At 46.4% G+C, this 27,261-nt stretch overlaps 1 protein-coding gene and 1 non-coding gene across 2 annotated transcripts in view; one reads left to right on the top strand and one right to left on the bottom strand.

Annotated features, from left to right (window-relative positions):
- REXO1 (RNA exonuclease 1 homolog) overlaps positions 1–27,261 on the top strand; it is a 123,164-nt gene that overhangs the window by 75,691 nt on the left and 20,212 nt on the right. The window contains exons 6-9 of the mRNA XM_038770601.1: positions 1,218–1,355; positions 10,825–10,948; positions 23,360–23,473; positions 24,205–24,342. Coding sequence (XP_038626529.1) covers positions 1,218–1,355; positions 10,825–10,948; positions 23,360–23,473; positions 24,205–24,342 — 514 coding nt within the window. The remainder of the gene's footprint in view (positions 1–1,217; positions 1,356–10,824; positions 10,949–23,359; positions 23,474–24,204; positions 24,343–27,261) is intronic.
- LOC119949773 lies at positions 27,076–27,213 on the bottom strand. Its single transcript, XR_005457308.1, has one exon. It is a non-coding gene; the product is annotated as a small nucleolar RNA SNORA7 (small nucleolar RNA).

Here is a 27,261-nt window from a genome sequence, read left to right as displayed (position 1 = left end):
CTCATATCTACCCCATGGTTTAGAACAGTGCTCGGCACAAAGTAAGCACGTAACAAGTACCATAATTATTATTATTATTATTATTATTCATAGTTAAGGTTGATTCCTGCCTTTCAGGTAGGAACATTGGATTGTAATTGTAGATTTGAAGTACCTAGCAATCTTTTGCCACAGTACCTATAGCAGTGAGACATCTTGAGAGTTGGAGATAATGTTGAAATGTAATTTTTAAAACATTATCAGCTTCCTACCTCCCCTTTTATGGCCAGTCTGAACTTAATTTTTAGCTCTCTAACCATCTAATAAAAAAACATCTTTTTATTAGCAGCGGGTACTAAGGAACTGCTACTGTGGTTATTGAACCTAAAATGATATAAACTCTTTTACAATTCAGCATTAGATTATCCTAATAATAAGGATAATCAAGCAGCACGGGCGTAGTGGAAAGAGCACTGGCCTGAGAATCAGAAGGCCTGGGTTCTAATCCTCGCTCTGCCACTCGTTTGCTGTGTGACTTTGGGCAAGTCACTTAATTTCTCTGTCCTCAGTTCCCTCATCTGCAGAATGAGGGTTAAATACCTGTTCTCCTTCCTACTTAGACTGAGTCCATATGGAACCTGATTATCTTGTATCTACAGTGTGTGGCACATAGTAAGTGCTTACCAAACACTATTATTATCATCCTTAAATACCATGGAAATTTGGCTAAATCTGGAAGGTCTTGGAAGATATAGCAGGCATGCTTCCCCTTTAGCTGTTTATAAAGACCTAGGTATAAGATAAAAAATACTTTTGGGAAAGGACACCTTCCCTTGACAAGACATTCCCGGGTCAGATCTATAACAGCAGTAAAATTGCAGCTTGTAAATTTAGGTGATTCCTTTGTCCTTCAAGTGCTTTCCAAATGTATGTCACAGGAAAAGCAGGTTTTATGTGCATCATTCTAGTACTCTTCATTTTATCCCTCAACAACTGCTGAAAAATTGCCCAACAGAAGTCTCACCCCAAATTCCCTGCTGCTAGAGTAATAAAAGAGCAATTGGAAAGTGTTATTTTAGGACTGAGCGTGATACATCAACTGGAAACTAAAGGCAGTTTTTCAGAAAGGAAAAGTCTGGGGATTATTTTGGATAGAGGGGTCTTGAGGAATGCGAAAGGCAATCTACAATTTTCTCTTTCTCTGACATCTTTCATATTTTTGTTTTGTGTCCTGCCAGAGTGCAAGCTTAAAGAGGCCAGTTATCCCGACGGAGTTTGGTGCCAAAGTGCCCACCAATATCCGTCAAAGGTATCTCAATCTCTTTATTGATGAGTGCCTTAAATTCTGCTCATCATCCCAGGAAGCTTTTGACAAGGTTAGTATCTTTGATGGGGTGGAAGGGGAGGAATTGTCCTATCCATCTCCATGTAAAATGTTGCACTGTGGAGTTTTGGGGCGTGAAATACTCATCTACACAAAGCGTTGGGGCATCTAGGCTCTGATCATACGGCACCAATTCCTTTACCTCTATGTATTTCTTCTGTACCTATGTTAGTACTTTTCAGGCCTATCTGATCTAATCCCCAAGGAAGCCATATCCATCATCACTGTGCCAGAAGCCTAAAACCATGGCACTTTTCTTGACTGGTTACAGTCCTTTAATGTTCATTTTTCAGTCTGGCACTAAATCCTGCCAGTTTTTCCTCCACATCATTTTCTGGACCTTTTCTTAATCCAAATAGCCATCACTCTGGTCCAGACATTTGTCATAATCCTAGCTAGATTGTGGTATCAGCAGGGGCTCCTGAATGGTAAGCGGATGGTGCAGGGGGTTGGAGGTGATGGGTGGTTAGGGGGTTGGGTTTGTCGGTAGAGGCCCCTGTTGAAGTGAGAGCTGCTCCAGCTCACCATTCATCCAGGTGAGGACAGTGGGAGCCCCACAGGTGCATTGGCTGGGCTGATGGGGGGCTTCATCATGCCAGATGGAAGAACTACAGCATGGGTTGGCTTTTCCCCACATACCCATCCCATTGTGATTTTGGCATTGCCATGGACTTTCTGGTCTGGTCCGGAGACCCCATCATTATGCCAGCCCCAAGATGGTCATATCATTCAGGAAGACTGGAATCCCGAAGATGGAAGACGGTTCCTGGTCCCCAAGGCAGGATCGCCAGCCATCCTAAACAGATTGATTCTGGATTCTCTGGGGAAAGCCCTTCCCCACCTACGTATGGTATGATAAAAGATGGAAAGCCCTCTCCCAAATGGAACTTGCAGTTTGGGACTTGGAGTTTTTGAGGCACTTTGTGAATGCCAGGAGACAACCACTGGTGCAGCTACCCTGAACGTTGCTTTTGTCTTGCATGTTAGGTGCCAAAGTGCTAATCATCCCTTTGGGTTCTAACCAACCACTGTTTTCCCATATTTGTCTCCCCATTAACAACTCTGCTTACAGTAAGATTTCAAAAGATTTATAAACCAGGGACAGACAGCTGCTTCTCCATTGGAGAACCAGGGAGACTCAGCATTGAAGGAAGGAAAAAAAACCAAGTCCATTCTGAAATAATGTCAGATAAGCAGCCCTGGCCTAATCTTTTTTACCAGTGCTCCATTCCAGGCAGTTCCAACTTCCTTTCACTCTATTAGCCTCCTCACTGGTCTCGGGCCGCTGAGCCGAACCTTTCACCAGCCCAGCCAGAATTGGGTAGTGGGCAGCCCAACTGGAAACCTCTAAAGGAACAGCTTGCAGTGACTACAGTAGGGACCACAGATCCGAACTCCTCATCCTGCCGCCCCCCACCTCACTGAGACTGCTCCTTCTACTAACTCTGTTGTGCCCAAGGTGATGTTAACATTGGAAACTCCACCGTTGTAAGTTGCAAGCCCCTTGAGAGAGAGTCTGTGTCTAGTTCCCATCTGTGTACTCTTTCCTGGTGCTTAGTATGCTCTGCACACCGTATGCACTTGATACTGTTGCCTTTCAGTACTGTATACTGTTCAGTACTGAAATTCTGTTCAGCTACCTCATCTGTAAAATGAGGATGAAGACTATGAGCCCCACGTGGGACAGCCTGATTACCTTGTATCTACCCCAGCACTTAGAACAGTGCTTGGCACATAGTAAGCACTTAACAAATATCACAATAATAATAATTATAATTATATACATATTATTATTATGGTATTTGTTAAGCGCTTATTATTACATCTTATTTTTATGTTACGACTACAATTTCGTCTATTGGGACTGAATTGAGTCTCCGAGACCACCTTAGTCTGCTCCCCCATTGCTGATCAGCTCGAATCTGCCCCGAAAACCACTCTTGTTTTGCTTGCCCCTCCAAGTCTAAGACTTTTACATTATTGGAAACTCCACAGAAACATTACCGTCTGTCATTGAAATGACACTTCTGGATCTGGGGACTGAACCCCACCACGTGTTGTCTCTCTGGGTGGCCCAACCAAATCCACACCAGAGAGCCTGACTGAGGTGACCTGAATCCACATCTGAGAACTGTACTCATCTGGTCCGAATCCCCACCAGGGAACCCGATTGACCTGGGTTAGATACACTTCTGAGAACCCGACCACCCTTCTTCATCCACTCATTGCTGCCCTCCCTCCAAGCTTCAATCACCTTCCGGGATTCAACTAACGGCCCAGCCCAGCGCTGCTTCAATGTACATCAGAGACCCTTTCCCACCTGCCCCTCCTGCTGGGAGCGAGTCACCATTCCATTCATTCATTCATTCAATTGTATTTATTGAGCGCTTACTGTGTGCAGAGCACTGTACTAAGCGCTTGGGAAGTACAAGTTGGCAACAACTTGTTACAACCATCAGAAAGATCCCTAATTAGACACCACAGAAACTCCAGATCAAGAATTTGCCTTGCTTTCCCTGGACTGTCACTTCATGTCATGATCTAGAGTCTACCTCCCTTAAGACTCTCTGATCTCATTGTGTCCCCTTGAACCACTCCATATAATCACTCTATCCTGGTCCCAGGCAATTCGTTCCCATTCAACTGCACTCCACCCCTCATGCCATCCCTTTGTCCCTTCCTCTGCCGTACAGCTCCAGCCAAATGCCAGATGCAGCCGTGTGGAACCCCTGCTGCTATGTGGGCAAACTGCCTTACATCCTCAACCCGTTTCTGATCCAGTCACTGCTCCTCACCATCACTGAAACCTGGCTGTCCCCAGATGACACTGTCTCCTCTGCCGCTGCTCTCCTGAAGGGGTTTTATCTCCCATTTTCCAACACTCGCTGGGAAAGGGGAAAGAGTTGGCCTGCTACTTGTCCCCCAATACGGCTCTCACACCATTCCGTCCCCCGCACTGTAAAATTGAAACCATCAGCCATAAACTCTTCAAAATCTCCCTCATTTCTCCAGACCCTGCCCCTACCGCTTCATGCACTCTTTCATCCTTTCTTAAATTCATCCTCACCTGCTTTAACCCTGCCTTCTCTTCCTCCTGGCAGTATTGCTTCTTCCTCCTTATTGACTCCCACGTCCATTACCGTCACCCGTTGTTTCCGAAGTTTAACTCCCTCCTCAATGCCCTCGTCCTCCCTCTTCCCCCTCTCTTGCCCCTAATCTGGCCATGTACTTTTGAGAAAATTGAAATGAACAGGTGAGATCTCCCTAAAGTCTTTCCTGCTTCTCTCCAGTCCCTCCCTCACTTTCTCCTTCTCCTGCTTTGATTTTCCCATCTTTCCCAGCAGTGAAGGAAGTCTCCTGCCTCCTCTCAAAATCTACCCCATCCATCTGGGTCTCCGACCCAATCCCTTCGCATTTTAACAAAACACTTGCCCCCTCACTTCTTCCCTTCCTGCCCGCCATCATCAACTGTTCACTCTCCTATGGCTCTGCCCCACTGCTTTCAAACATGCTCAGGTATACTCCACCCTAAAAAAACTCTCCCTTGGCCCCCATACATCCCTCCCGGTATCTCCACATTTCCTTCCTACCATTCCTCTCCAAATTCCTTGAACAAATTGTTTGTACCTGCTTGCCTCCACTTCCTGTCCTCCAATTTTTTCCTCAACCTCCTCCAATCTGGCTTCCGCCCCCTTCACTCCATGGAAACTACCTTCTCAATGGTCACCAATGATCCCCTTCTTGCCCAATGCAATGGAGTCTACTCCATCCTAATCATCCACCACTCGACTCCCATTGACATTGTGGACCACCCCCTTCTCCTGGAAACATTATCTAACCGTGGCTTCACTGGCACTGTTCTCTCCTGGTTTTCTTCCTATCTCTCTGGCTGCTCATTCTCAGTCTCTTCCACAGGCTCATCCTCTGGCTCCCACCTCCTAACTGTGGGAGTCCCTCAGTGCTCAGTTCTCGGCCCACTTCTAGTGTCCATCTACACCTTCTCTGTTGGAGAACTCATTCGATCAAATGGCTTCAACTACCATCCCCATGCAGATGGTTCCTAAATCTACATCTCTAGCCCTCATAATTTTTTTTTTTGGAGATATTTGTTGTGCTTACTATGTGCCAGGCACTGCACTAAGTGCTGGGGTAGATGCAAGCTTATCGGGTTGTTCAGAGTCCATGTCTCTCATGGGGCTCACAGTATTAATCCCCATTTTACAGATAAGGTAATTGAGGCACAGAGAAGTGAAGTGACTTGCCTCTGGTCACCCAGCAGACAAATGATGGAGCTGGGATTAGGACGCAGGTCCTTCTGACCCCCAGGCCCGTGCTCTATCAAATAGACCACACTGCTTCTGTGCTTTTTAATCTCTGCAGTCTCGTATTTCCTCCTGCTTTCAGGACACCTCTACTTGGATGTCCCGCCAACACCTCAAACTTAACATGTCCAAAACAGAACTCCTTATCTTCCCACACAAACCATGTCGTCCCCGTGGCTTTCCCATCACTGTAGACGGCACCACCATTCTCCCTAGCTCATGACCTTGGCATTATCCTCGATTCGTCTGTGATTCAACCCACATATTCAGTCCGTCTCAAATCCGGTCAGTTCTGCCTTCACATCACAAAAATCCACCCTTTCCTCTTCTTCCAAACTGCTACCACCTTGATCCAAGCACTTTTCCTATCCCTCCTTGACTACTCTATCAGCTTCCTTGCTGATCTCCCAGCCTCCTGTCTCTCCCCACTCCAGTCCATACTTCACTCTGCTGCCCAGATCATTTTCCTACAAAACCATTCAGTTCATGTCAGTTGTATTTGAGCGCTTACTTTGTGCAGAGCACTGTACTAAGCACTTGGGAGAGTACAATATAACAATAAGTAGATGCAGTCCTTGCACACAACGGTCTAGAGGGGGAGACAGAAATTAATATGAATAAATTACAGATATTCATTCATTCAATTGTAATTATTGAGCGCTTACTGTGTGCAGAGCACTGTACTAAGTTCTTAAAGTACAATACAGCAATATGTACATAAGTGCTATGCATCTGGTGGGGGATGAATAAAGGGAGCAAGCAACGGCGACGCAGAAGGGAGTGGGAGAAGAGGAAAGGAAGGCTTAGGGAAGGCCTCTTGGAGGAGATGTGCCTTCAATAAGGTTTTGAAACAAGGGAGAGTAGTTGTCGTATATGGGGAGGGAGGTTCTTCCAGGCCAGAGGCAGGATGTGAGTGAGAGGTCAGCCGTGAGATAGGATCTAGGTACAGTGAGAAGGTTTGCAGTAGAGTAGGGAATCACGCGGGCTGGGTTGTAGTAGGAGAGTAGCGTGGTGAGGTAGGAGTAAGCAAGGTGATTGAGTGCTTTAAAGCCAAGGGTGAGGAGTTTCTGTTGATGCAGAGATGGATGGGCAACCACTGGAGTTTCTTGAAGAGTGGGGATACAAGGCCTGAATGTTTCTGTAGAATAATGATCCCAGCAGCAGAGTGGTGAATGGCCTGGGGTGGGGGGAAACAGGAAGCAGGGAGGTCAGCAGAGAGGCTAATAAAGTAATCAAGGTGCCATAGGAGGAGTGATTGGATTAACATGGTAGAAGTTTTGATGGAGAGGAAAGATCGGATTTTAGCGATGTGAAGGTGGAACTGACAGGATTTAGTGATGGATTGAATGTGTGGGTTAAATGAGAGAGAGGAGTCAAGGATAACACCAAGGTTACAGGCTTGTGGGACAGGAAGGATGGTGGTGCCATCTACAGTGATGGGAAAGTCAGGGAGAGGACAGGGATTAGGTGGGAAGATAGTTCTGTTTTAGACATTTAAGTTTGAGGTGATGGGAGGAAGAGATCAGGGCTGAAGATGTAGATTTGGGTGTCATCCACATAGTAGTGGTGGCTGAAGCCATGTGAGCAAATGAGTTCTCCAAGGGAGTGGGTGGAGATGGAGAATAGAAGGAGACCCGTAACCGAACATTCCTCAAACACTTCCAGTGGTTGTCTATCCACCTCTGCATCAAACAGACACTCCTTACCATTGTCTGTAAAGCACTCCATCACCTTGCCCTCCTATCTTACCTTACTGATTACTACAACCCAGTACACTCACTTCTCTTCTAATGCCAACCTACTCACTGTACCTTGATCTTATCTCTCTGGCCCATGTCCTGTCTCCACTCTGGATCTCCCTCCCCCTTCATATCTGACAGCCATCACTCTCCCCGCCTTCAAAGCCTTATTATAATCACATCTACTCCAAGAGGCCTACTCTGACTAAGCTCTCATTTCCCCTACTCCCTCTCCCGTCTGCTCACCCTTGCACTTGAATTTGTATTCACTCTACCTTTAGCCCTGCAGCACTTATGTTTATGTCTGTAATTTATTTTAATGTCTGTCTCCCCTTCTATTCATTCGTTTCATCATATTTATTGGGCACTTACTGTGCAAAGCACTGCACTAAGCATGTGGGAGAGTACAATGCAACAACAAACAGACACATTCCTGCCGACAGTGAGCTCACAGTCTAGAGGGGGAGACAGACGTTAATATAAATAAATAGATTAAATAAATAAATTACAGATATATACGTATGTGCTGTGGGAACATGTTTACCAACTCTGCTACATTGTACGCCCCCAAACAATGCAGTGCTCTGCACCCAACACAGTAAATGCTCAGTGTATACAATTTATCGATTCCAGCGTCTCTTAATGGGAGATTTCCTGGTTCTTTTCTAAATTTATCCCCTCTGCCTGTGCTTCTGACCTCATCTCATTCCTTTGCACTTAATAATAATAATAATAATAGCATTTATTAAGCGCTTACTATGTGCAAATCACTGTTCTAAGCGCTGGGCAGGTCACAAGGTGATCAGGTTGTCCCACGGGGGACTCACAATCTTAATCCCCATTTTACAGATGAGGTAACTGAGGCACAGAGAAGTGAAGTGACTTGCCCAAAGTCACACAGCTGACTATTGGCGGAGCCAGGATTCAAGCCCATGAACTCTGACTCCAAAGCCTGTGCTCTTTCCACTGAGCCACGCTGCTTCACAGCGTGAAGCACTGTACACTTGTACCCACCCGTCTTCTCATCCTGACTGCCACTATTCTATGGCTCCTTCCCCTGCAATTTCAAACATATCCATGTATTTCATGTCTTAAGGAAAAAAAAGAACTCTTCCCAAACCCACTGTACCCTCCAGTTTTTGCCCCTGTACCATTCCTGGCCAAACTCCTTGAACGAACAGTGTATTCCTGCTGCCTCCACTCCCTCTTTACCTCCCTGCAGTCTGGCTTCCTCCTGCTCCACTCCCTCTCCAAGTTCCCTCTCTAAAGTCACCAATGACTTCCTCTTTGCCAGATTTTATGAACTTTATTCCATCCTAATTTCCCTTAACCTCTCAGGCTGTTGCTTTGACACTGCAGCCATTCCCTTCTCTTGGAAGCACTATCATCAGAGAAGCAACGTGGCTCAGTGGAAAGAGCACGGGCTTTGGAGTCAGACAGAGGTCATGGGTTCAAATCCCGGCTCCGCCACTTAGCTGTGTGACTTTGGGCAAGTCACTTCACTTCCCTGGGCCTCAGTTCCCTCATCTGGAAAATGGGGATGAAGACTGTGAGCCCCCTGTGGGACAACCTGATCACCTTATAACCTCCCCAGCACTTAGAACAGTGCTTTGCACATAGTAAGCGCTTAATAAATGCTATCATTATTATTATTATCCTTGGTTTCTTTGACATTGTTCTTTCCTGATTCTCCTACTTCTCTGGCCATTCCTTCTCAGTCTCTTTCTGGCTCCTCCTATGCCTTCCACCCTCTTTCTCATCTAATCTTTCAACTTCCCATCCTATTTTACCTCCCTAATGCTTCACCCATGTACTTTAAGCATTTACGTACTCACCCCACCTGACACTCCTCAGAACTTATGTACATGGTATGTACTAGGTTGCTTTCCCTACCTGTAATTTATTTTAATGTCTGTCTCCACTGTTAGATTGTAAGTTCCTTAAGGGTAGGTACCATGTCTACTTATTCCATTGTATTCTCCCTAGTGCTTAGTACAGTGTTCTGCATTCAGTAAGCACTCAATAAATAGCATTGATTAACTGATGATTGGTCTCCTTGTCTAGTCCGTACTTCTATTGCAAAGGTCATTTTTCTGAAATGTGTTTCTGCACACATGTCCTGAAACTCCTGTTTATTGATTTTAAGACATTCCATCAGCTCTCTCACTGGGCCCCCATCCTGCTCTCTTCATCTCAGCGGGATAAGAAAAAGCAGCCCGAGGTCTCTTCCCGCTCCCCCGATACTGAGGTTCCAGCCCCGTCACCCAGAAGATGCCCTGCAGCGTCCATTCCCCTCAACATCTGCTCATTCTGTCACGGCGGGATAAGGATGAAATGGCAGCATATTTTCCAAGCTCTTAGAATGGTAGAATTTGGGTTCTTGTGGCAATTACTTTTGTGACTTAGATTCTAAACAGTGCCACCTAGATAGTCAGGAACATGAAACGTTTATGATATTTATTTTGGTTTTTTTCCATCACTTCCTGTTCTTTGTTTTACCTTCCTTTTGTTTTATTTACCTTGTTCTCTCCCTCACCCGTACTTAACCTGTGAGCCCTTTTTGGGCCAATAACAATGTCTGTTTTAAACCTTGCATTTTACTCAGTGATTGCCTAATAAATACCATCACTATTACTACCACTCCCTCTTTTACTTCTCAGCTTGCTTTTCCCACTACACCCGAACTTACAGTCTTCCTTCCTCCCAAGATGACCTTTTCACTGTTCCTTGTTCTCAATTCTCTTGCTTTATCCTGCTTGGGCCTCTTCACTTCTGAAATTCCAGCTCCTCCGGGAGGTGTTCCCTAATGCATTTTCTTCTCCTTGGGTTATATCTTCTCAACTGCCACTTCTGCACTTTTACACCCACAGCCATTTGGGACCCTTTTGTACTTATCAATTTGTATACTTAATATTAAGTGCTTTTTCACTTCTCCAGCCTTCTAGTCTCTCCCCCTCTCTGTGCCTGTCCCTCCGCTGTTAGTTTGTAAGCCACTTGAGGGCAGGAATTGTGTCCCTTACCACTACTGTACTCTTCCCAAATGCTTCCTATGGAGTTCCACACACAGTTGGCACTAAAATGCTCTTGATTGATTGATTCAAGGGAACATCTATTTGGCAGTGTTCTTGGACCTGAGACCCTCAGACCTGCTCCTCCAGCCTGCCTAGACAGAAGTGATTTTACGGGAACAGGAAGAAACTTGCTTGTACTGAAGTGCACCAATATTTGACTTCTGGAACCTCATAGACCCCTTCAGCTCAAGGAAATGGGAAAACTGAAGTGTCCTTTAATTTCTATAGTATTTAGATGATCTTTTTGTTTCTTCTATTTGGTCATTCATGGTAATAGCTTGCTTTTTTTTTTTCGATCTACATCTAAACAAAGCATGCTTTATTGTCAGGCTCTCTCAGAGGAGAAGGTGGCTTATGAACGCAGTACCAGTCGGAATATCTATTTGAATGTGGCAGTGAATACGCTGAAGAAGCTAAGAGGCTTAGCACCCAACTCCACTTCACCTATGAACAGTAAGTACTGAAGCGGCAGTCAACTTTCCTCCGTTTATTTTTATATCTGTTGTATCTACTGTGCAAAAACAGGGGCAGGGATTGTGGGAAAGGAGAATGTAGGGTTTAGAGACTAGCTGCTGCAAAAAACTGCTGCCTGACACTTGCCATCACTCTGTGTAGTAGGTGAGGGGACCAGCACTTTATTTGTATTGTCATGGTTTGGAATAGGACACTCTTCCAACTGAGCCTTTAGTGGCACAGCCACAAGACAACACTGGAAGGTGGGGTGAGAGAAGGTATGGGTTAAGGACTCTTGAAATCTAGAAATTGGGAAAACCATTTTATTTACTTCTATCACATTTCCATATCTCCGCCTGGAGAGGAATCGTGGAGTATTATCAGATTGGTAATGGAGCTCATGAAGTGTTTACAGATTCAGCTGCAGATTTGGGGAAGCAGCATGGCCTGGGAATCAGAAGGTTATGGGTTCTAATCCTGGCTTCGCCACTTGTCTGCTGTGAGGCCATGGGCAAGTCACTTCACTTCTCTGTCCCTCAGTTCCCTCATCTGTAAAATGGGGATTAAGACTGTGAGCCCCATGCAGGACAGGGGGCTTGTATCCACCCCAGTGCTTTGTACAGTGCCCGGCACATAATAAGTGCTTAATAAATGCCACAGTTATTATTATTATTACTATTATTATTAGCTACATTTTCCCTGGCCTAAATTTTTTTGGCTTCAAAATCTGAAAATGAAGGCAGAAAAGCCAATATTGGGCCAGTGGATCCAGACTTGGTCTGATGAAAGTCTCAGACGCCCATGGAAATGCAAAACAGATGTTTTTGGCATATTTGGCAATCTTGAATTGGTTTCTTCAAGAGGAGCCTATTCTTGCTTTTTTAGACTTTGTAATTAAAATAATACTGTATTCCTTGATTCCTGACAACTTTTGACACTACGAACCACCCCATTCCCCTCAGAGTGGTTTCTGATCTTGGTTATGCCGACTCAACTCTCCTGGTTCTCTCTCTTGCCTCTCCAACTACTCTTCCTGCTCTTCTCACTCTAAACTCAATCACTTGGGGAACTAGAGAAGCAGCATGGCTCAGTGGAAAGAACCTTGGCTTGGGAGTCAGAGGTCATGGTTTTAAATCCCGGCTCTGCCGCTTGTCAGCTGTGTGACTGTGGGCAAGTCTCTGTGCCTCAGTTACCTTTTCTGTAAAATGGGGATTAAGATTGTGAGCCCCACACGGGACAACCTGATCACCTTGTATCCTCCCCAGCGCTTAGAACGGTGGTTTGCACTTACTAAGCGCTTAACAAATACCAAAATTATTATTATTATTATTATTATCAATTTTTTAATGATATTTGTTAAATGCGTACTACGTGCCAAGCACTGGTCTCAGCACTGGGGTAGGTACAAGATAATCAGGTTGGACAGCAGTCCCTGTCCCACATAGGGCTTACAGTCTGTTGATTCACAGTGGCTTCAGCTAACATCTCTATGCAGATGATTCACTAATAATAATGGTGTTGTGAAGCATTTACTATGTTCCAGGCACTGTACAAAGCACTGGGGTAGATCAGGTTGGGCACAGTCCATGTCCCACACGGGGCTCCCAGTCTTAATCCCCATTTTGCAGATAAGGTAACTGAGGCAGAGAGAAGTGAAGGGACTTGTCCATGGTCACAGAGCAGACAGGTGGTAGAGCTGGAATTAGAACTCAGGTCCTTCTGACTTCGAGGTCCATGCTCTGTCCACTAGGCTGCTTCTCAATAATAATGATACTACTTGTGGCATTTAAGTGCTTACTATAGCCAAGCACTGTACTAAGCACTGTGGGAGATGCAAGATAATTATATCAAATCTACTCTCTAGCCCTGTTATCGAATCCTGCATCTCGTCTTGAGGATATCCTCCACCTGGGTGGCCTACTGGTACCTCAAACTCATGATGTTCAAAACTAAACTTCTTATACTCTCCCAATTTTCCCATCTCCGTTTTGAACACTACTATACTCCCTATTCCTAAAGCCTGCAACCTTCTTGATATTGTCCAACTCCTCACTATCATTTTACTCTCACACCTGATCTGCTGCTAAAACCTGCCAATTTTCCCCAAAAAAAACATTTTACATGTCTGCCCCTTCCTCCATCCATGCAGTCACTACCCAGGTTTAAGCGCTCATCACGTCACAATTGGCCATTGTATTGATCACCTCGCTGATCTTCCCCCTTCAGTTTATACCCCAAGGGGCTGCCCAGAGTAACTCTCTGAAACAACACTTAGTGTGTGTCTCCCCTCTTGTCAAAATCCTCCAATAGTTAGTTGCCTGTCACCCTTCCTGTCAAGGAAATTCTCTTTACCATTGGCTTCCAGGCTTTCCATCGTATTTATCAGCCCTCCTCCCTTCTCTCCTGCTTGCACTCTTTGCCCCTCCCAAGTCCACCTCCTGTGACTGTACTTTGTTGCCTTGCCAGCCTCTGACGCCTTGCTCACATTGTCCCCAGAGCTTGGAACGCCCATCCTACACAAATCCATCAGTCCTCAGCCCATATCACCCTCATAGCCCTCCTTAAGATCCCATCTCCTCCAACAAGGTTTCCCCAACTAGTTATGATTATCCTGATCATTATTCATTCATTCAATCATATTTATTGAGCGCTTACCGTGTGCAGAGCACTGTACTAAGCGCTTGTGGAGTACAACCCAACAGCGGGCTCACAGTCTAGAAGGGGGAGACAGACAACAAAACAAAACATATTAACAAAATAAAATAAATAGAATAAATATGTACAAGTAAAATAAATAGAGTAATAAATATGTACAAACATACATATATACAGGTGCTGTGGGGAGGAGAAGGAGGTAAGGCGGGAGGATGGGGAGGGGGAGAGGAAGGAGGGGGCTCAGTCTGAGAAGGCCTCCTGGAGGAGGTGAGCTCTCAGTAGGGCTTTGAAGGGAGGAAGAGAGCCAGCTTGGCGGATGTGCGGAGGGAGGGCATTCCGGCCAGGGAGAGGACGTGGGCCGGGGGTCGACGGCGGGACAGGCGAGAACGAGGCACAGTGAGGAGGTTAGCGGCAGAGGAGCGGAGGGTGCGGGCTGGGCTGTAGAAGGAGAGAAGGGAGGTGTGAGGTAGGAGGGGGCGAGGTGATGGACAGCCTTGAAGCCGAGAGTGGGGAGTTTTTGCCTGATGCGTAGATTGCCTGATGCGTAGTAACACACCCAGAGCGTTTCTGCACAAAGACGATCCAAGCAGCAGCGTGAAGTATAGATTGAAGTGGGGAGAGACATGAGGATGGGAGATCAGAGAGGAGGCTGATGCAGTAATCCAGTCGTGATAGGATTAGAGATTGAACGAGTAGGGTAGCGGTTTGGATGGTGAGGAAAGGGCGGATCTTGGCGATGTTGCAAAGGTGAGACCGGCAGGTTTTGGTGATGGATTGGATGTGAGGGGTGAACGAGAGAGCGGAGTCGAGGATGACACCAAGGTTGCAGGCTTGTGAGACGGGACGGATGGTAGTGCCGTCAACAGTGATGGGAAAGTCAGGGAGAGGGCAGGGTTTGGGAGGGAAGATAAGGAGTTCAGTCTTGGACATGTTGAATTTTAGATGGCGGGCAGACATCCAGATGGAGATATCCTGAAGGCAGGAGGAGATATGAGCCTGGAGGGAGGGAGAGACAGCAGGGGCAGAAATGTAGACTCTTTGGCCACCTCTTGATCTTTTGTATTTGACTGTCCTTAGCACATGTATATATTCAATATTTCTTATGTTTGTCTCCCTAGTTAAAGTGTAAGATCCTTAGGGAACATGCACATCGATTTAAGTACAATTCATTGCACTCAGGTGCTCTGTAAATACTATTATCAATGGTATTTATTAAGTGCCTGTTTACTACTACTACTGAAATATAGGGTTTTTTTTTCCTTCATCTTATTTTAAAAGCCGATGTTGTTTAATTGGAAAGTTCTACTAGTGTAGTAACTTTGACATGTCTTCAGAGTGATAGACTTGGGCTTCAAGGCAGACTTCTGTTTCACATTTTAAGTTTTAAGGAAGAAAAAACCCTAACAGAGTCTAAACATTTCATTATTGGCTCTCAAGAGGGTTCATCAAGCAATCAATTTGTGCCTGCTCCTAATTTTCTTGATCTCTTCATTCCTCTCCCCCCACCCTCCATCTCCATTATGATCACAGCCATTACTCAGAACTTGGGGAGGTTGTCTTTAGGATGGCTGTCAGTTAATGATTAGTCAAAAGTAGATAGTGTTAAATGAATTCCCAAGAGACAAGCTCCTCTGACTTTTTTTTTTTTTTTTACTCTGAGTGAAAACTCCAGTGCAGAAATTGATCTGTAGGGATTTATTGGCAGAGCAGTGTATTTGCAGAATGGAAGCTGCCTTGTTTGCTGGTTTTGAAAGTGTTTAGGAGCACCAAAAGTATTCAATCTGAAAGGCCCCATCTAATTCTTATTGACAGACCTAACTGTATCCCTTGCGTTCCCCCACTGTGGCCTGCAGCTGAGGATGCTGCACTGTTGAGGTACTGATGGTAGGTGGAATAGAAGGGTGGAGAGCAAGGAAGCAGGTGCCGTGTTCTTGATGGCTTCCCTTGATTGTATAGCTCTAGAGAAGCCATATCACACCACTGTATCTAGTAAATAGATTTCGGGTCCGGGAGTCAGAAGGACCTGGTTTCTAATCCCAGCTCTGCCACTTGTCTGCTCTGTGACCTTGAGAAAGTCACTAATTTTTCTGAACCCCAGTTACCTCGTCTGTAAAATGAGGATTAGATTTATGAGCCCCATGTGGGACATGAACCGTGTCCAACCTGATTAGCTTTTATATACTCCAGCGCATAGTAGGTGCTTGTCTTGTCCTATGCTGTAAGTCGTCTCCGACCCATAGCAATGCCATGGACACATCTCTCCCAGAACGCCCCGCTCTCCATCTTCAGTCGTTCTGGTAGTGGATCCATAGAGTTTTCTTGGTAAAAATCTCCCTCCCATAGTCGAGACTGGTAGAGTATTGGAAACTCTTCAGGTGCGACCCTGAGAAGGGGGTAGGTGCTTAACAAATACCATAACCATCGCCCCCCCCCCAAAAAAAAAAACCCAAAAAGCTTAAGTTGGAATTCAGAATAATTTGATTTTCTTGGCTGAACTAATTTGGGGTAGAGGAAATAGGTCTATGTACTTGGGTTAAACTTTTAAAAGACAGATTTGTGGATTATTCCAGAAGCATCACGTTGGTTCAAAGAGATTAACTAGCTCTTATTTGGTTTCCACTCCATCAGTACTACTGAGCACATTCTGTGGGCAGAGCAGTGTACTAATCACTTGGGATAGTACAGTAAAATTAGAAGACATCCCTGCCCTTCAAGAAGCTTAAAATTTAGTTGGGGAGACAGACCCTAAAATAAATTACAGATCGGAGGAAGCAATAGAGGGCATGAGACTTGGATGTAATTGATATCTATTGAGGACGGGGGTTGTGAGTACTTGAATGCTTAGATGGCACAAGATGTTAATGTGGGAGGTGGGGAGATTAGAAAATAATTGGGGAAAGCCTCATTCAATCAATAGAATTTGAACATTTACTTTTTGCAAAGAGCACTCTGTTGAGCTGAGTATTGTACTGAGGTTTTGGGAGAGTACAATAGCAGTAGGAAACACAGTCCCTGCTGTCCAGGAGTTTACAATCTAATGGGGGGGTGGGGGGACAACAATAAAATTAATTACAGGTAAGAGGAAGAAATAAAGTGCAAATACACATTAACGGGGCCCAGGGGAGGGGAGTAATGAATAACCAAGGTGATGAGGAAGTGGCAGTTTGTGGGAAAGTAAGGTTTGGAGATGAGAGATTAATCAAGGTCGGTCTCCTGGAGAAGATGTGATTTCAGAAGAGCAGGGTACTTAGAGCAGTGGTGTATTGGGTGTGAAGAGGGAGGGAATTCAAGGCCGTTTCAGGAGAGCATGAGCAAGATGAAAGAATGAAGCACAGTGAGTAGGTTTACTTGAGAGGAACGGAAAGGGTGAGCTGAGGTGTAATTGGAGGGAGAAACTGGACAAGTGAGAGGGAGAGAGCTGGTTGGTGCCTTGAAGCTAATGGTCAGGAATTCTTGCTCAGCATGCCTAATAATGATGATGAGGTTATTTGTTAAACGCTTACTATGTGCCAGGCACTGTACTAAACACTGGGGTGGATACAAGCAAATCAAGGTGGACACAGTCCCTGTCCCAAATGGGGCTCACAGTCTCAATCCCCATTTTACAGATGAGGTAACAGGCACAGATAAGTCAAGTGACTTGCCCAGGGCAACACAGCAAGCAGACAAGCGCAGAGCTGGGATTAGAACCCATGACCTTCCAACTCCCAGGCCCGTGCTCTATCTGTTATAATGTGGCCTGGTGGGAAGAACACAGGGTGGGTAGTCGATCCTGGTTCTAGTCCCCGCTCTGCCAACTTCTCTGCTGTGTGACCTTAGGCAAGTAATTGGGGGTAAAATGGGTGTGCATCCACAGTGGGACAGTGTCCAATCTCATAACCTTGTTTCTATCCCAAAGTTTAATAAACGCCACAATTATCATAATTACGCAGAGAGGATTGGGCAGCCACTGGAGGTTTTTGAGAAGTGGGAGACTTATGAAGAGATATGATTTTAGAAAAATGATCCGGGCAGGAGAGTGAAATATGGTTTGGGGTAGGGAGAGGCTGGAGGCTGGGAGGTCTGAAAGGGAAGGCTGATGCAGTAGTTACGTCAGGATATGATAAGTGCTTGGACCAGCGTAGTGGCCATCATCATCATCATCAATCGTATTTATTGAGCGCTTACTGTGTGCAGAGCACTGTACTAAGTGCTTGGGAAGTACAAGTAGGCAACATATAGAGACAGTCCCTACCCAATAGTGGGCTCACAGTCTAAAAGGGGGAGACAGAGAACAAAACCAAACATACTAACAAAATAAAATGAATAGAATAGATATGTACAAGTAAAATAAATAAATAGAGTAATAAATATGTACAAACATATATACATATATACAGGTGCTGTGGGGAAGGGAAGGAGGTAAGATGTGGGGGATGGAGAGGGGGGCGAGGGGGAGAGGAAGGAAGGGAAGGGAAGGCCTCCTGGAGGAGGTGAGCTCTCAGTAGGGCCTTGAAGGGAGGAAGAGAGCTAGCTTGGCGGATGGGCAGAGGGAGGGCATTCCAGGCCCGGGGAGATGACGTGGGCCGGGGGTCGATGGCGGGACAGGCGAGAACGAGGTACGGTGAGGAGATTAGCAGCAGAGGAGCAGAGGGTGCGGGTTGGGCTGTAGAAGGAGAGAAGGGAAGTGAGGTAGGAGGGGGCGAGGTGATGGAGAGCCTTGAAGCCCAGGGTGAGGAGTTTCTGCCTGATGCGCAGATTGATTGGTAGCCACTGGAGATTTTTGAGGAGGGGAATAACATGCCCAGAGCGTTTCTGGACAAAGACAATCCGGGCAGCAGCATGAAGTATGGATTGAAGTGGGGAGAGACACGAGGATGGGAGATCAGAGAGAAGGCTGATGCAGTAGTCCAGACGGGATAGGATGAGAGCTTGAATGAGCAAGGTAGCGGTATGGATGGAGAAGAAAGGGCGGATCTTGGCAATGTTGCGAAGCTGAGACCGGCAGGTTTTGGTGACGGCTTGGATGTGAGGGGTGAATGAGAGAGCGGAGTCGAGGATGACACCAAGGTTGCGGGCTTGTGAGACGGGAAGTATGGTAGTGCCGTCCACAGTGATGGGAAAGTCAGGGAGAGGGCAGGGTTTGGGAGGGAAGACAAGGAGTTCAGTCTTCGACATGTTGAGTTTTAGGTGGCGGGCAGACATCCAGATGGAGATGTCCTGAAGGCAGGAGGAGATGCAAGCCTGGAGAGAGGGGGAGAGAGCAGGGGCAGAGATGTAGATCTGGGTGTCATCAGCGTAGAGATGATAGTTGAAGCCGTGGGAGCGAATGAGGTCACCAAGGGAGTGGGTGTAGATCGAGAACAGAAGGGGATCAAGAACTGAACCTTGGGGAACCCCCACAGTAAGGGGATGGGAGGGCGAGGAGGAGCCTGCAAAAGAGACTGAGAATGAACGACCGGAGAGATTTGGCAAGTAGGAGGTCATTGGTGACCTTTGAAAGGGCAGTTTTCGTGGAATGTAGGGGATGGAAGCCAGACTGGGGGGGTTCGAGGAGAGAGTTGTTGAGGAATTCTAGGCAGCGCGTGTAGACAACTCGTTCAAGGAGTTTGGAAAGGAATGGTAGGAGGGATATGGGGCGGTAACTAGAAGGTGAGGTGGGGTCAAGAGAGGGTTTTTTTAGGATGGGAGAGACATGGGCATGTTTGAAGGCAGAGGGGAAGGAACCAGTGGAGGGTGAGCGGTTGAAGATGGAAGTTAAGGAGGGGAGAAGGGATGGAGCGAGAGATTTCATGAGATGAGAGGGAATGGGGTCAGAAGCACAGGTGGCTGGAGTAGCACTTGAGAGGAGGGAGGAGAGCTCCTCTGAGGATACTGCTGGGAAGGATGGGAGAGTAGCAGAGTGTTGAGAGCCGGGGGGTTGGAGAAGGGGGTGAAGTGACTTTGGGAAGGTTGGACCTGATGGATTTAATTTTGTTAATAAAGTAGGAGGCCAGATCGTTGCGGGGGAGGGAAGGAGGAGGGGGAAGAACCGGGGGCCTGAGAAGGGAGTTGAATGTACGGAAGAGCTGGCGGGGGTGATGGGCATGGGTGTCAATAAGGGAGGAGAAATAGTTTTGTCTGGCAGAAGAGAGGGCTGAGTTAAGGCAGGAAAGGATAAACTTGAAGTGAACGAGGTTTGCATGGTGTTTAGACTTCCGCCAGCAGCGTTCGGCAGCTCGAGCGTAAGAGTGAAGGAGGCGGACAGTGGCAGTGATCCAGGGCTGTGGGTTAGTGGTACGAGAGTGGCGAAGGGAAAGGGGAGCGAGTGAGTCTAGCTGAGTAGAAAGGGTAGAGTTGAGAGCAGTAATCTGATCATCAAGACTGGGTAGAGAGGAGAGGGAGGCAAGGTGGGGTGTGAGGCGCTCCGAAAGATGGATGGGGTCCAGAGAGCGGAGATCTCTGTGAGGGAGTAATATGGATTTGCAGGGGAAAGGAGTGTGAGTGAGAAGGTAGGTGAGAAGATTATGATCAGAGAGAGGGATTTCAGAGTTGGTATGGGTGGACACAGTGCAGCGATAGGAGATGATGAGGTCGAGGGTATGACCAAGTTGGTGAGTGGGTGAGGTGGGGTGGAGGAAGAGGTTGGCAGTGTCGAGGAGAGATAGAAGGCGGGCGGCAGAGGAGTCGTCAGGGATATCCATGTGGATATTGAAGTCTCCGAGGATCAGAGTGGGCATGGAGAAGGAGAGAAGGAAGGTGAGGAAGGGGTCAAAGTCGTTAAAGAAGTTGGAAGTGGGGCCGGGAGGGCGGTAGATGATGGCTACAAGAATCTGGAGGGGGTGGTAGAGGCGAATAATGTGGGCTTCAAAGGAAGGGAAGGAAAGGGAAGGGGGAGGAGGGATAGTGCGAAAGCGACATTGGGGGGCGAGAAGGAAACCGACACCTCCTCCTTTTTCGGTGAGTCTGGGGGAGTGGAAGAAGAAGAGGCCTCCACTGGAGAGAGCAGCAGAAGAGACCGTGTCGTCTGGAGACAGCCATGTTTCAGTTAGGGCGAGGAGGAGTAGAGAGCTGGAAAGGAATAGCTCCAGGATGAAAGGGATCTTACTTAAAATGGAGCGGCGGTTCCAAAGGCCACACTTGGCAGCAGCTGTCGAGGGAGGGGAGGGAGGGGGAAGGGTGCGAGGGGTGGGGAGGGTTTGGATTGGGATGAGTTGGCGGGGGCCTGGGCGGGGAGAGTGGGAAGAGGGGTGGCGATGGGAAAGGAGAACTGGGATGAGGTGGGGGCAGGGAGAAGGGGAGGGAGGGGCCCGGGAGGAAGGAGTGGAGGACTGGCACTGGTACAGAGGGATCCTTGGTGGGGCGTGAGGGGGAGTGGTCTTGGTGGGGGAGAGGGAGGGAAAAAGCTGGGTGGGAGAGGGGAAGGGGAAGGTGAGGAATGGGAATGGCAGTTGGGAGCAAGGGAATTGAACGTTCATGGTGAGGTCAGCAGGGCGAGTGACAGTACAGCGGGAGGTTAACAATTGAGATGCAGAAACAATAAAACAGTAGCAATGATATAAGTAGGCGATGGCATCACAGGGTGCAGTTAATCAATATGCTATGGCAATAATAAAATTGGCAGATAATGATGTCACAGAGAGCAGATACAAACTATTATGTGCAGGAGTAGGCTGGGCCATAGGGATGGATCAGTCAATCAGTCTACTTAATGAGCACTTACTTTGTGCAGAGCACTGTACCAAGCACTTGGGAGAGTGCAACATAAGATTTGGTGGGCATTTTCCCTGCCCACAATAAGCTTACAGTTTAGAGGGGGATCCAGACATTAATATAAATAAATTATGGATAGGTATGTAAGTGCTGTGGGACTGAGTGGTAAATAAAGGGTGCAAATCCAAGTGCAAGGGTGACACAAGAGGGTGGGAGAAGAGGAAATGAGGGCTTAGGGAGGGTCTCTTGGAGGAGATATGCTTTTAATAAAAGGCTTTGAAGATGGGGAGAGTGATTGTCTGTCAGATATGACAAGGAAGGCATTCGAGGCCAGAGGCCAGATGTGGGTGAGAGGTCAGTGGCAAGATAAGCGAGATGGATGCTGGAAATATTGCGAAGGCAGAACTGACAGGATTTGGTGACAGACTGGATATAGGGGTTGAAATCAATCAATCAATCAATCGTATTTATTGAGCGCTTACTATGTGCAGAGCACTGTACTAAGCGCTTGGGAAGTACAAATTGGCATCACATAGAGACAGTCCCTACCCAACAGTGGGCTCACAGTCTAAAAGGGGGGACGAGTCAAAATAATACCAAAGTTTCAAGCTTGGGAGTTAGGGAGAAGGGTGATGTTGTCAACTGTGATGGGGAAGTTAAGTAGAAGAGAGAGTTTTGGAGGGAAGGTGAGACATTCAGTTTGGGACATGTCTAACTTGATTGAGGTAGTGTTGAGTTATTCAGGTGTAGATGTCATGGAGGTAGGAGGAAATACGAGGTTGCAGTGGAGGAGGTAGATCAATTATTTATTTATATTGTATTAATGTCTGTCTCCCCCTCTAGCCTGTAAGCTTGTCGTGAGCAACAAACAGGTCTACTAACTCTGTTCTCCTAAGTTCTTAGTACAGTGGTCTGTACACAGTAAGCACTCAATAAATACCATTGATTGATTGATCAGTAGTAGTAGATGCAGATCCTTCGCTAAGCGCTGGGAAAACTGATATCAAGGTGAAAGTTAGATACGGTCCCTGATCCCCAAGTGGCTCACAATCTTAGAATCAGGTGGGGGTTAGAGGACAGGTGACAAACACATGAGGAAAGAGGAAGCAATAAGAAAACAAAAGCCGTAGAAGACAAGGAGAATGATAAATACAACAAGAAGAATAGGGCACTGGCTAGAGGAGCAGCGTTTCAGGCTTTTCCCGGATCAGAGTTGAAAAATTAGTCACAGGTGCAGCAGTGGCCACAGCCTTCCCAACTTTCTGAAAGTAGTAAAGACATGCTGCTGCTGCTGCTTCCTCACCCTCCTGGCTTGGAAAGAAGGGTCCAGTGGGAGTCCCAGGGAGTCGGGAGGTGAGAGGACGTGTGTGGCCCCTCTCCTGCGCAGCAGACACCTGACAGCCCAGCCTAAGATAACTTGCTCAGGGCCCCATGCTGCCACTGCAGGAATCAGTTTGCAGAGTTTCTGCCTTTGGGGCTAGTGTGCTCCCCAAAGGGGTATAAACTGAGAAGAGAAGGGGACTCACAACAGAGCCATCAGGGACACCCGTGGTTATAGAATGGGGCCGAAGAAGAACTAGCCAAAGAGATTAAAAAGGATCAGCCAGAGATAATAGGAGAGCATAACCAAAGTGAGATCAAGCTTCCGGGAGAAGGTGGTAGTCAGTCAATCAATCAAGCAAACAATCGATCATATTTTTCGAATGCTTACTGTGTACAGTGCACTGTACTAAGTGCTTGGGAAAGTACAGTACAACAGAATTGGTAGGTGCTATCCCAGCCCACAAGGAGCTTACAGTCTACAGAGGGAGAGACATTAAAATCAATTGCAAATAGGGGAAATAGTAGAATATAAGAATATTTACGTACGTGCTGTGGGGCTGAGGTGAGCATCAGAGTGCTTTAGGGGTACACAGGCAAGTGCCTAGTCGACACAGAGGGGAGAATGGGTAAGGGGGGCGGGGAATAAGGGCTTAGGTTCACAGTGTCCAAGACAGTTGAGCCCTGCTGCACGTGCTTAAAGTGTGTAATGGGGAGGAGGGTGTAACTGGATATGTCTTCATTTGTACCATTGCTTTATTTCAGGAAACAGTAATCGTAAAGTGGTGTCCCATGAAGCAGTCCTTGGAGGGAAACTAGCAGCTAAAACAAGTTTTACACTGAATCGTTCGGGCAGCCTGCGAGCAGAAGACTTGACAGGCAAGTACCTGGTTTCTCTAGCTCCCTGTCTACAGTTCATCTTTGCATGGGCTTTAAGGGATTAGGAGACATTCTAAGTAGTAAGCAAATCCCAGGAATTTCAAGCAAATTTCAAATTTCTTCTCACTCCCCTTCCCAGCCCCTCCTCAGTTAAAGATTGGGGCTCTCTATAGCCATGTCATTTGTGAAGCTCATTAAGCATAATGAGTTAAGCATGATTCCCTCCCTTATGGGCAGGGAATGTGTCTCCTGCTTCTGTTGTACTTTTCCAAGCACTTAGTACAGTGCACTGCACCCAGTAAATGCCCTTTCTACTACTAGTAAAATACTTTATGAAAAAATGAATTTCAGTGTGTACTGTGTTAAGGCTTTGTATGAGAAGCAGCATGGTGTTGTGGATAGAGCACGGGCCTGGGAATCAGAAGGTCATGGGTTCTAATCCCGGCTTTGCCATATATCTGCTGGGCAAGTCACTTCACTCTTCTATGCCTGAGTTACCTCACCTATAAAATGGGGATTGAGATTGTGAGCCCTACGGGGGACAGGGACTGTGTCCAACCCCATTCAGTGTTTGGTACATAGTAAGAGCTTAACAAATACCACTGTTATTATTATCATTTGCCATTTCTTTTGAATATCCCTTTATGGAGACTTTGGAATGCTGCACTTTTTGCTTCAGACAGTTTCTAATGCTGGGCCGTGCATTTAAATGACTACAGTGTCTTTTCTAGGAGCTGCACTGTTCAGAAGACTAAAGGAATATCTGCTCACAGAGGAGCAGCTGAAAGAAAATGGTTACCCTCTTCCACACCCTGAGAAGCCAGGCCGGGCTCTTGTTTTTACCACAGAAGAGAAGAAAGTTATGGACTGTAAGTTCTTTAAAATTGCCATCTTTTGCAAGTGCCTGATGGAAAATGGCATTTGAGCCTCTAGAATATAGTTAAGTAATTGAAATCAGCTGTCTGTAATGACATGCATGATTTTCATCTTGCCCGTGACAGCACTTGACATTGCATTTAATCCCCTCTATTTCCAGGCCAGAGTAATGGTTCTTTCATTCATTCATTCATTTAATCATATTTATTGAGCGCTTACTGTGTGCAGAGCACTGTGCTAAGCGCTTGGGAAGTACAAGTCGGCAACATGCAGAGACGGTCCCTACCCAACAACGAGCTCACAGTCTAGAAGGGGGAGACAGACAACAAAACAAAGCATGCAGACAGGTGTCAAAACTGTCAGAATAAATAGAATTATAGCGATATGCACATCATTAACAAAATAGAATAGCAAACATATACAAGTAAAATAAATAGAGTGATAAATCTGTACAGATACATACAAGTGCTGTGGGGAGGGGAAGGAGGTAGGGCTGGGGAGGATGGGGAGGAGGAGAGGAAAAAGGGGGCTCAGTCTGGGAAGGCCTCCTGGAGAAGGTGAGCTCTCAGTAGGGCTTTGAAGGGAGGAAGAGAGCTAGTTTGGATGTGTGGAGGGAGGGCATTCCAGGCCAGGGGAAAGACGTGGGCCGGGGGTTGACGGCAGGACAGGCGAAAATGATGCACAGTGAGGAGGTTAATGGCAGAGGAGCGGAGGGTGCAGGCTGGGCAGTAGAAGGAGAGAAGGGAGGTGAGGTAGGAGAGGGCGAGGTGATGGAGAGCCTTGAAGCTGAGAGTGAGGAGTTTTTGTTTGATTCGTAGGTTGATAGGCAACCACTGGAGATTTTTGAGGAGGGGAGTGACATGCCCATAGCATTTCTGTACAAAGATAATCTGGGCAGCAGAGTGAAGTATAGACTGAAGTGGGGAGAGACAGGAGGATGGGAGATCAGGGAGGAGGCTGATGCAGTAATCCAGTCGGGATAGGATGAGAGATTGAACCAGCAAGGTTGCAGTTTGGATGGAGAGGAAAGAGCGGATCTTGGCGATTTTGTGGAGGTGAGACTGGCAGGTTTTGGTGACGGATTGGATGTGTGCGGTGAATGAGAGAGTGGAGTCGAGGATGACACCAAATTTGCAGGCTTGTGAGACGGGAAGGATGGTAGTGTTGGCTACAGTGACGGGAAAGTCAGGGAGTGGACAGGGTTTGGGAGGGAAGATAAGGAGTTCAGTCTTGGACATATTGAGTCCCAGACTGACTCATGTGGTTCATGGTTCCATGTGGTTGATTCACCATATTAAAACAAAGGCTAATTCAAGTATCATTTCCAGCAGGGTGGGCAGCATTATATTTCCTCTTTTATTTGTGCTCTTAACTAAACAGGAAGATTAAGCCTTGCATGCTATTTGAGCTGTGTGCCCTAAGTCACAGAGTTAGGTTCTGAAGGCAGGATTAGAATGGCAGAGTTCCTGAACCCTACATTTTGATTTAGCCAACTCAACCATACTGCTTCTCCTAAGCCCTGATTATAAAATACATTACATCATTGATCAGGCACAGTCAGAAATAGTGGAGTTTGGGGGCTGATTTCATTGAGCCCTTGCATCAAGTTTGCACATTATCCAATTTTCAGGTAGAATTATAGTTTTCCATTCTTGGGTTAGTAGACCTGATTTTTGCCTTTATGCAGTTTGCAAGCTAGCTGGAGACTGAAGTAATTCGATCGAATAGTATGTTGTCCTAGTGTGTTTTTAATTTGGTAGTGATTTTTAAGAATTGTAGACAAAGTCCTTTTGAAGAAGATTACTCCTGCTTTCTGAAAGTTCTTCCTAGGAAAGCAGTACATTGTCTCCCTTGGAGGTTACCATAAACCATTTCTCCATTGGCCATATACCCTTTATTTCATGAGCTACATTCAGCTCCTTGAACTTCACCAAATTCACCAAATTTCTTAACCCAGTGCTTGGAAATTGAGGACTGGTAGATCTTGACTAGTATTAAAATATTCACTCATTGAGTCGTATTTGAGCACTTGTGTGCAAAGCACTGTACTAAGTGCTTGGGAGAGAGCAATATGACAACAGACACATTCCTGCCCACAACAAGCTCACAGTCATCCCCACAATAAGGCAGACAAACCTTTGTAGTGATTATGTAAGTGCATTGAAAATAGCTCAAATCTTTGTAATCGAGGTTGTAATTTGAAAGAACTGCAAGGCGAGGCTGTAGGGGTAGGGGCTTTCTGTAATATACCATTATCATTTCAAGATGGAGCATCCCTTGCCAGGCTACACTCCTGCATCCTGCTCCCTACTGACTCCTATTTCCTGGCATCAGAGAGGCGGTAACTGAGAGTTGGTTAATAGTGTGAGGGTTTTTGTTTTTTTTCTGAGATTACTGGACTAGGTACACAACCAGTGCAAGCAATATCTGGAAGGTTGTGAAGATCAAGAAAAACTAAAACAGTCTCAAGACTTTTTTTCGACTAGTGAATGGCCAATTTGTCTTGTCGTATGCTGTCAAGTCGTTCTGACCCTTAGTGATAGCACAGACACATCTCTCCCAGAATGCCCCATTCTCCATCTGCAGTCGTTCTGATGGTGTATCCAGAGAGTTTTCTCAGTAAAAATACGGACGTGGTTTACCATTGCCTCCTTCCACACAGTAAACTTGAGTCTCTGCCCTCGACTTTCTCCCCTGCCGCCGCTGCCCAGCACAGGTGAGTTCTGACTTGTAGCAGTTTGCCTTCCACTAGCTAACGACTGCCCAAGCTAGGAATGGAATGGATATGCCTCTGCTTGACTCTCCCTCCCGTAGTCGAGACTGGTAGAGTATTGGAAACTCCCCAGATGCGACCCTGAGAGGGTGAATGGTCGATTTAGTTGTGTTAATTTCCTTGAACAATAGAGAGGCCT

The sequence above is a fragment of the Tachyglossus aculeatus genome, chromosome X2 (genome assembly GCF_015852505.1).
Source record: "Tachyglossus aculeatus isolate mTacAcu1 chromosome X2, mTacAcu1.pri, whole genome shotgun sequence".
Taxonomy (NCBI): domain Eukaryota; kingdom Metazoa; phylum Chordata; class Mammalia; order Monotremata; family Tachyglossidae; genus Tachyglossus; species Tachyglossus aculeatus.
This window is presented reverse-complemented; position numbering and strand designations above follow the sequence as displayed.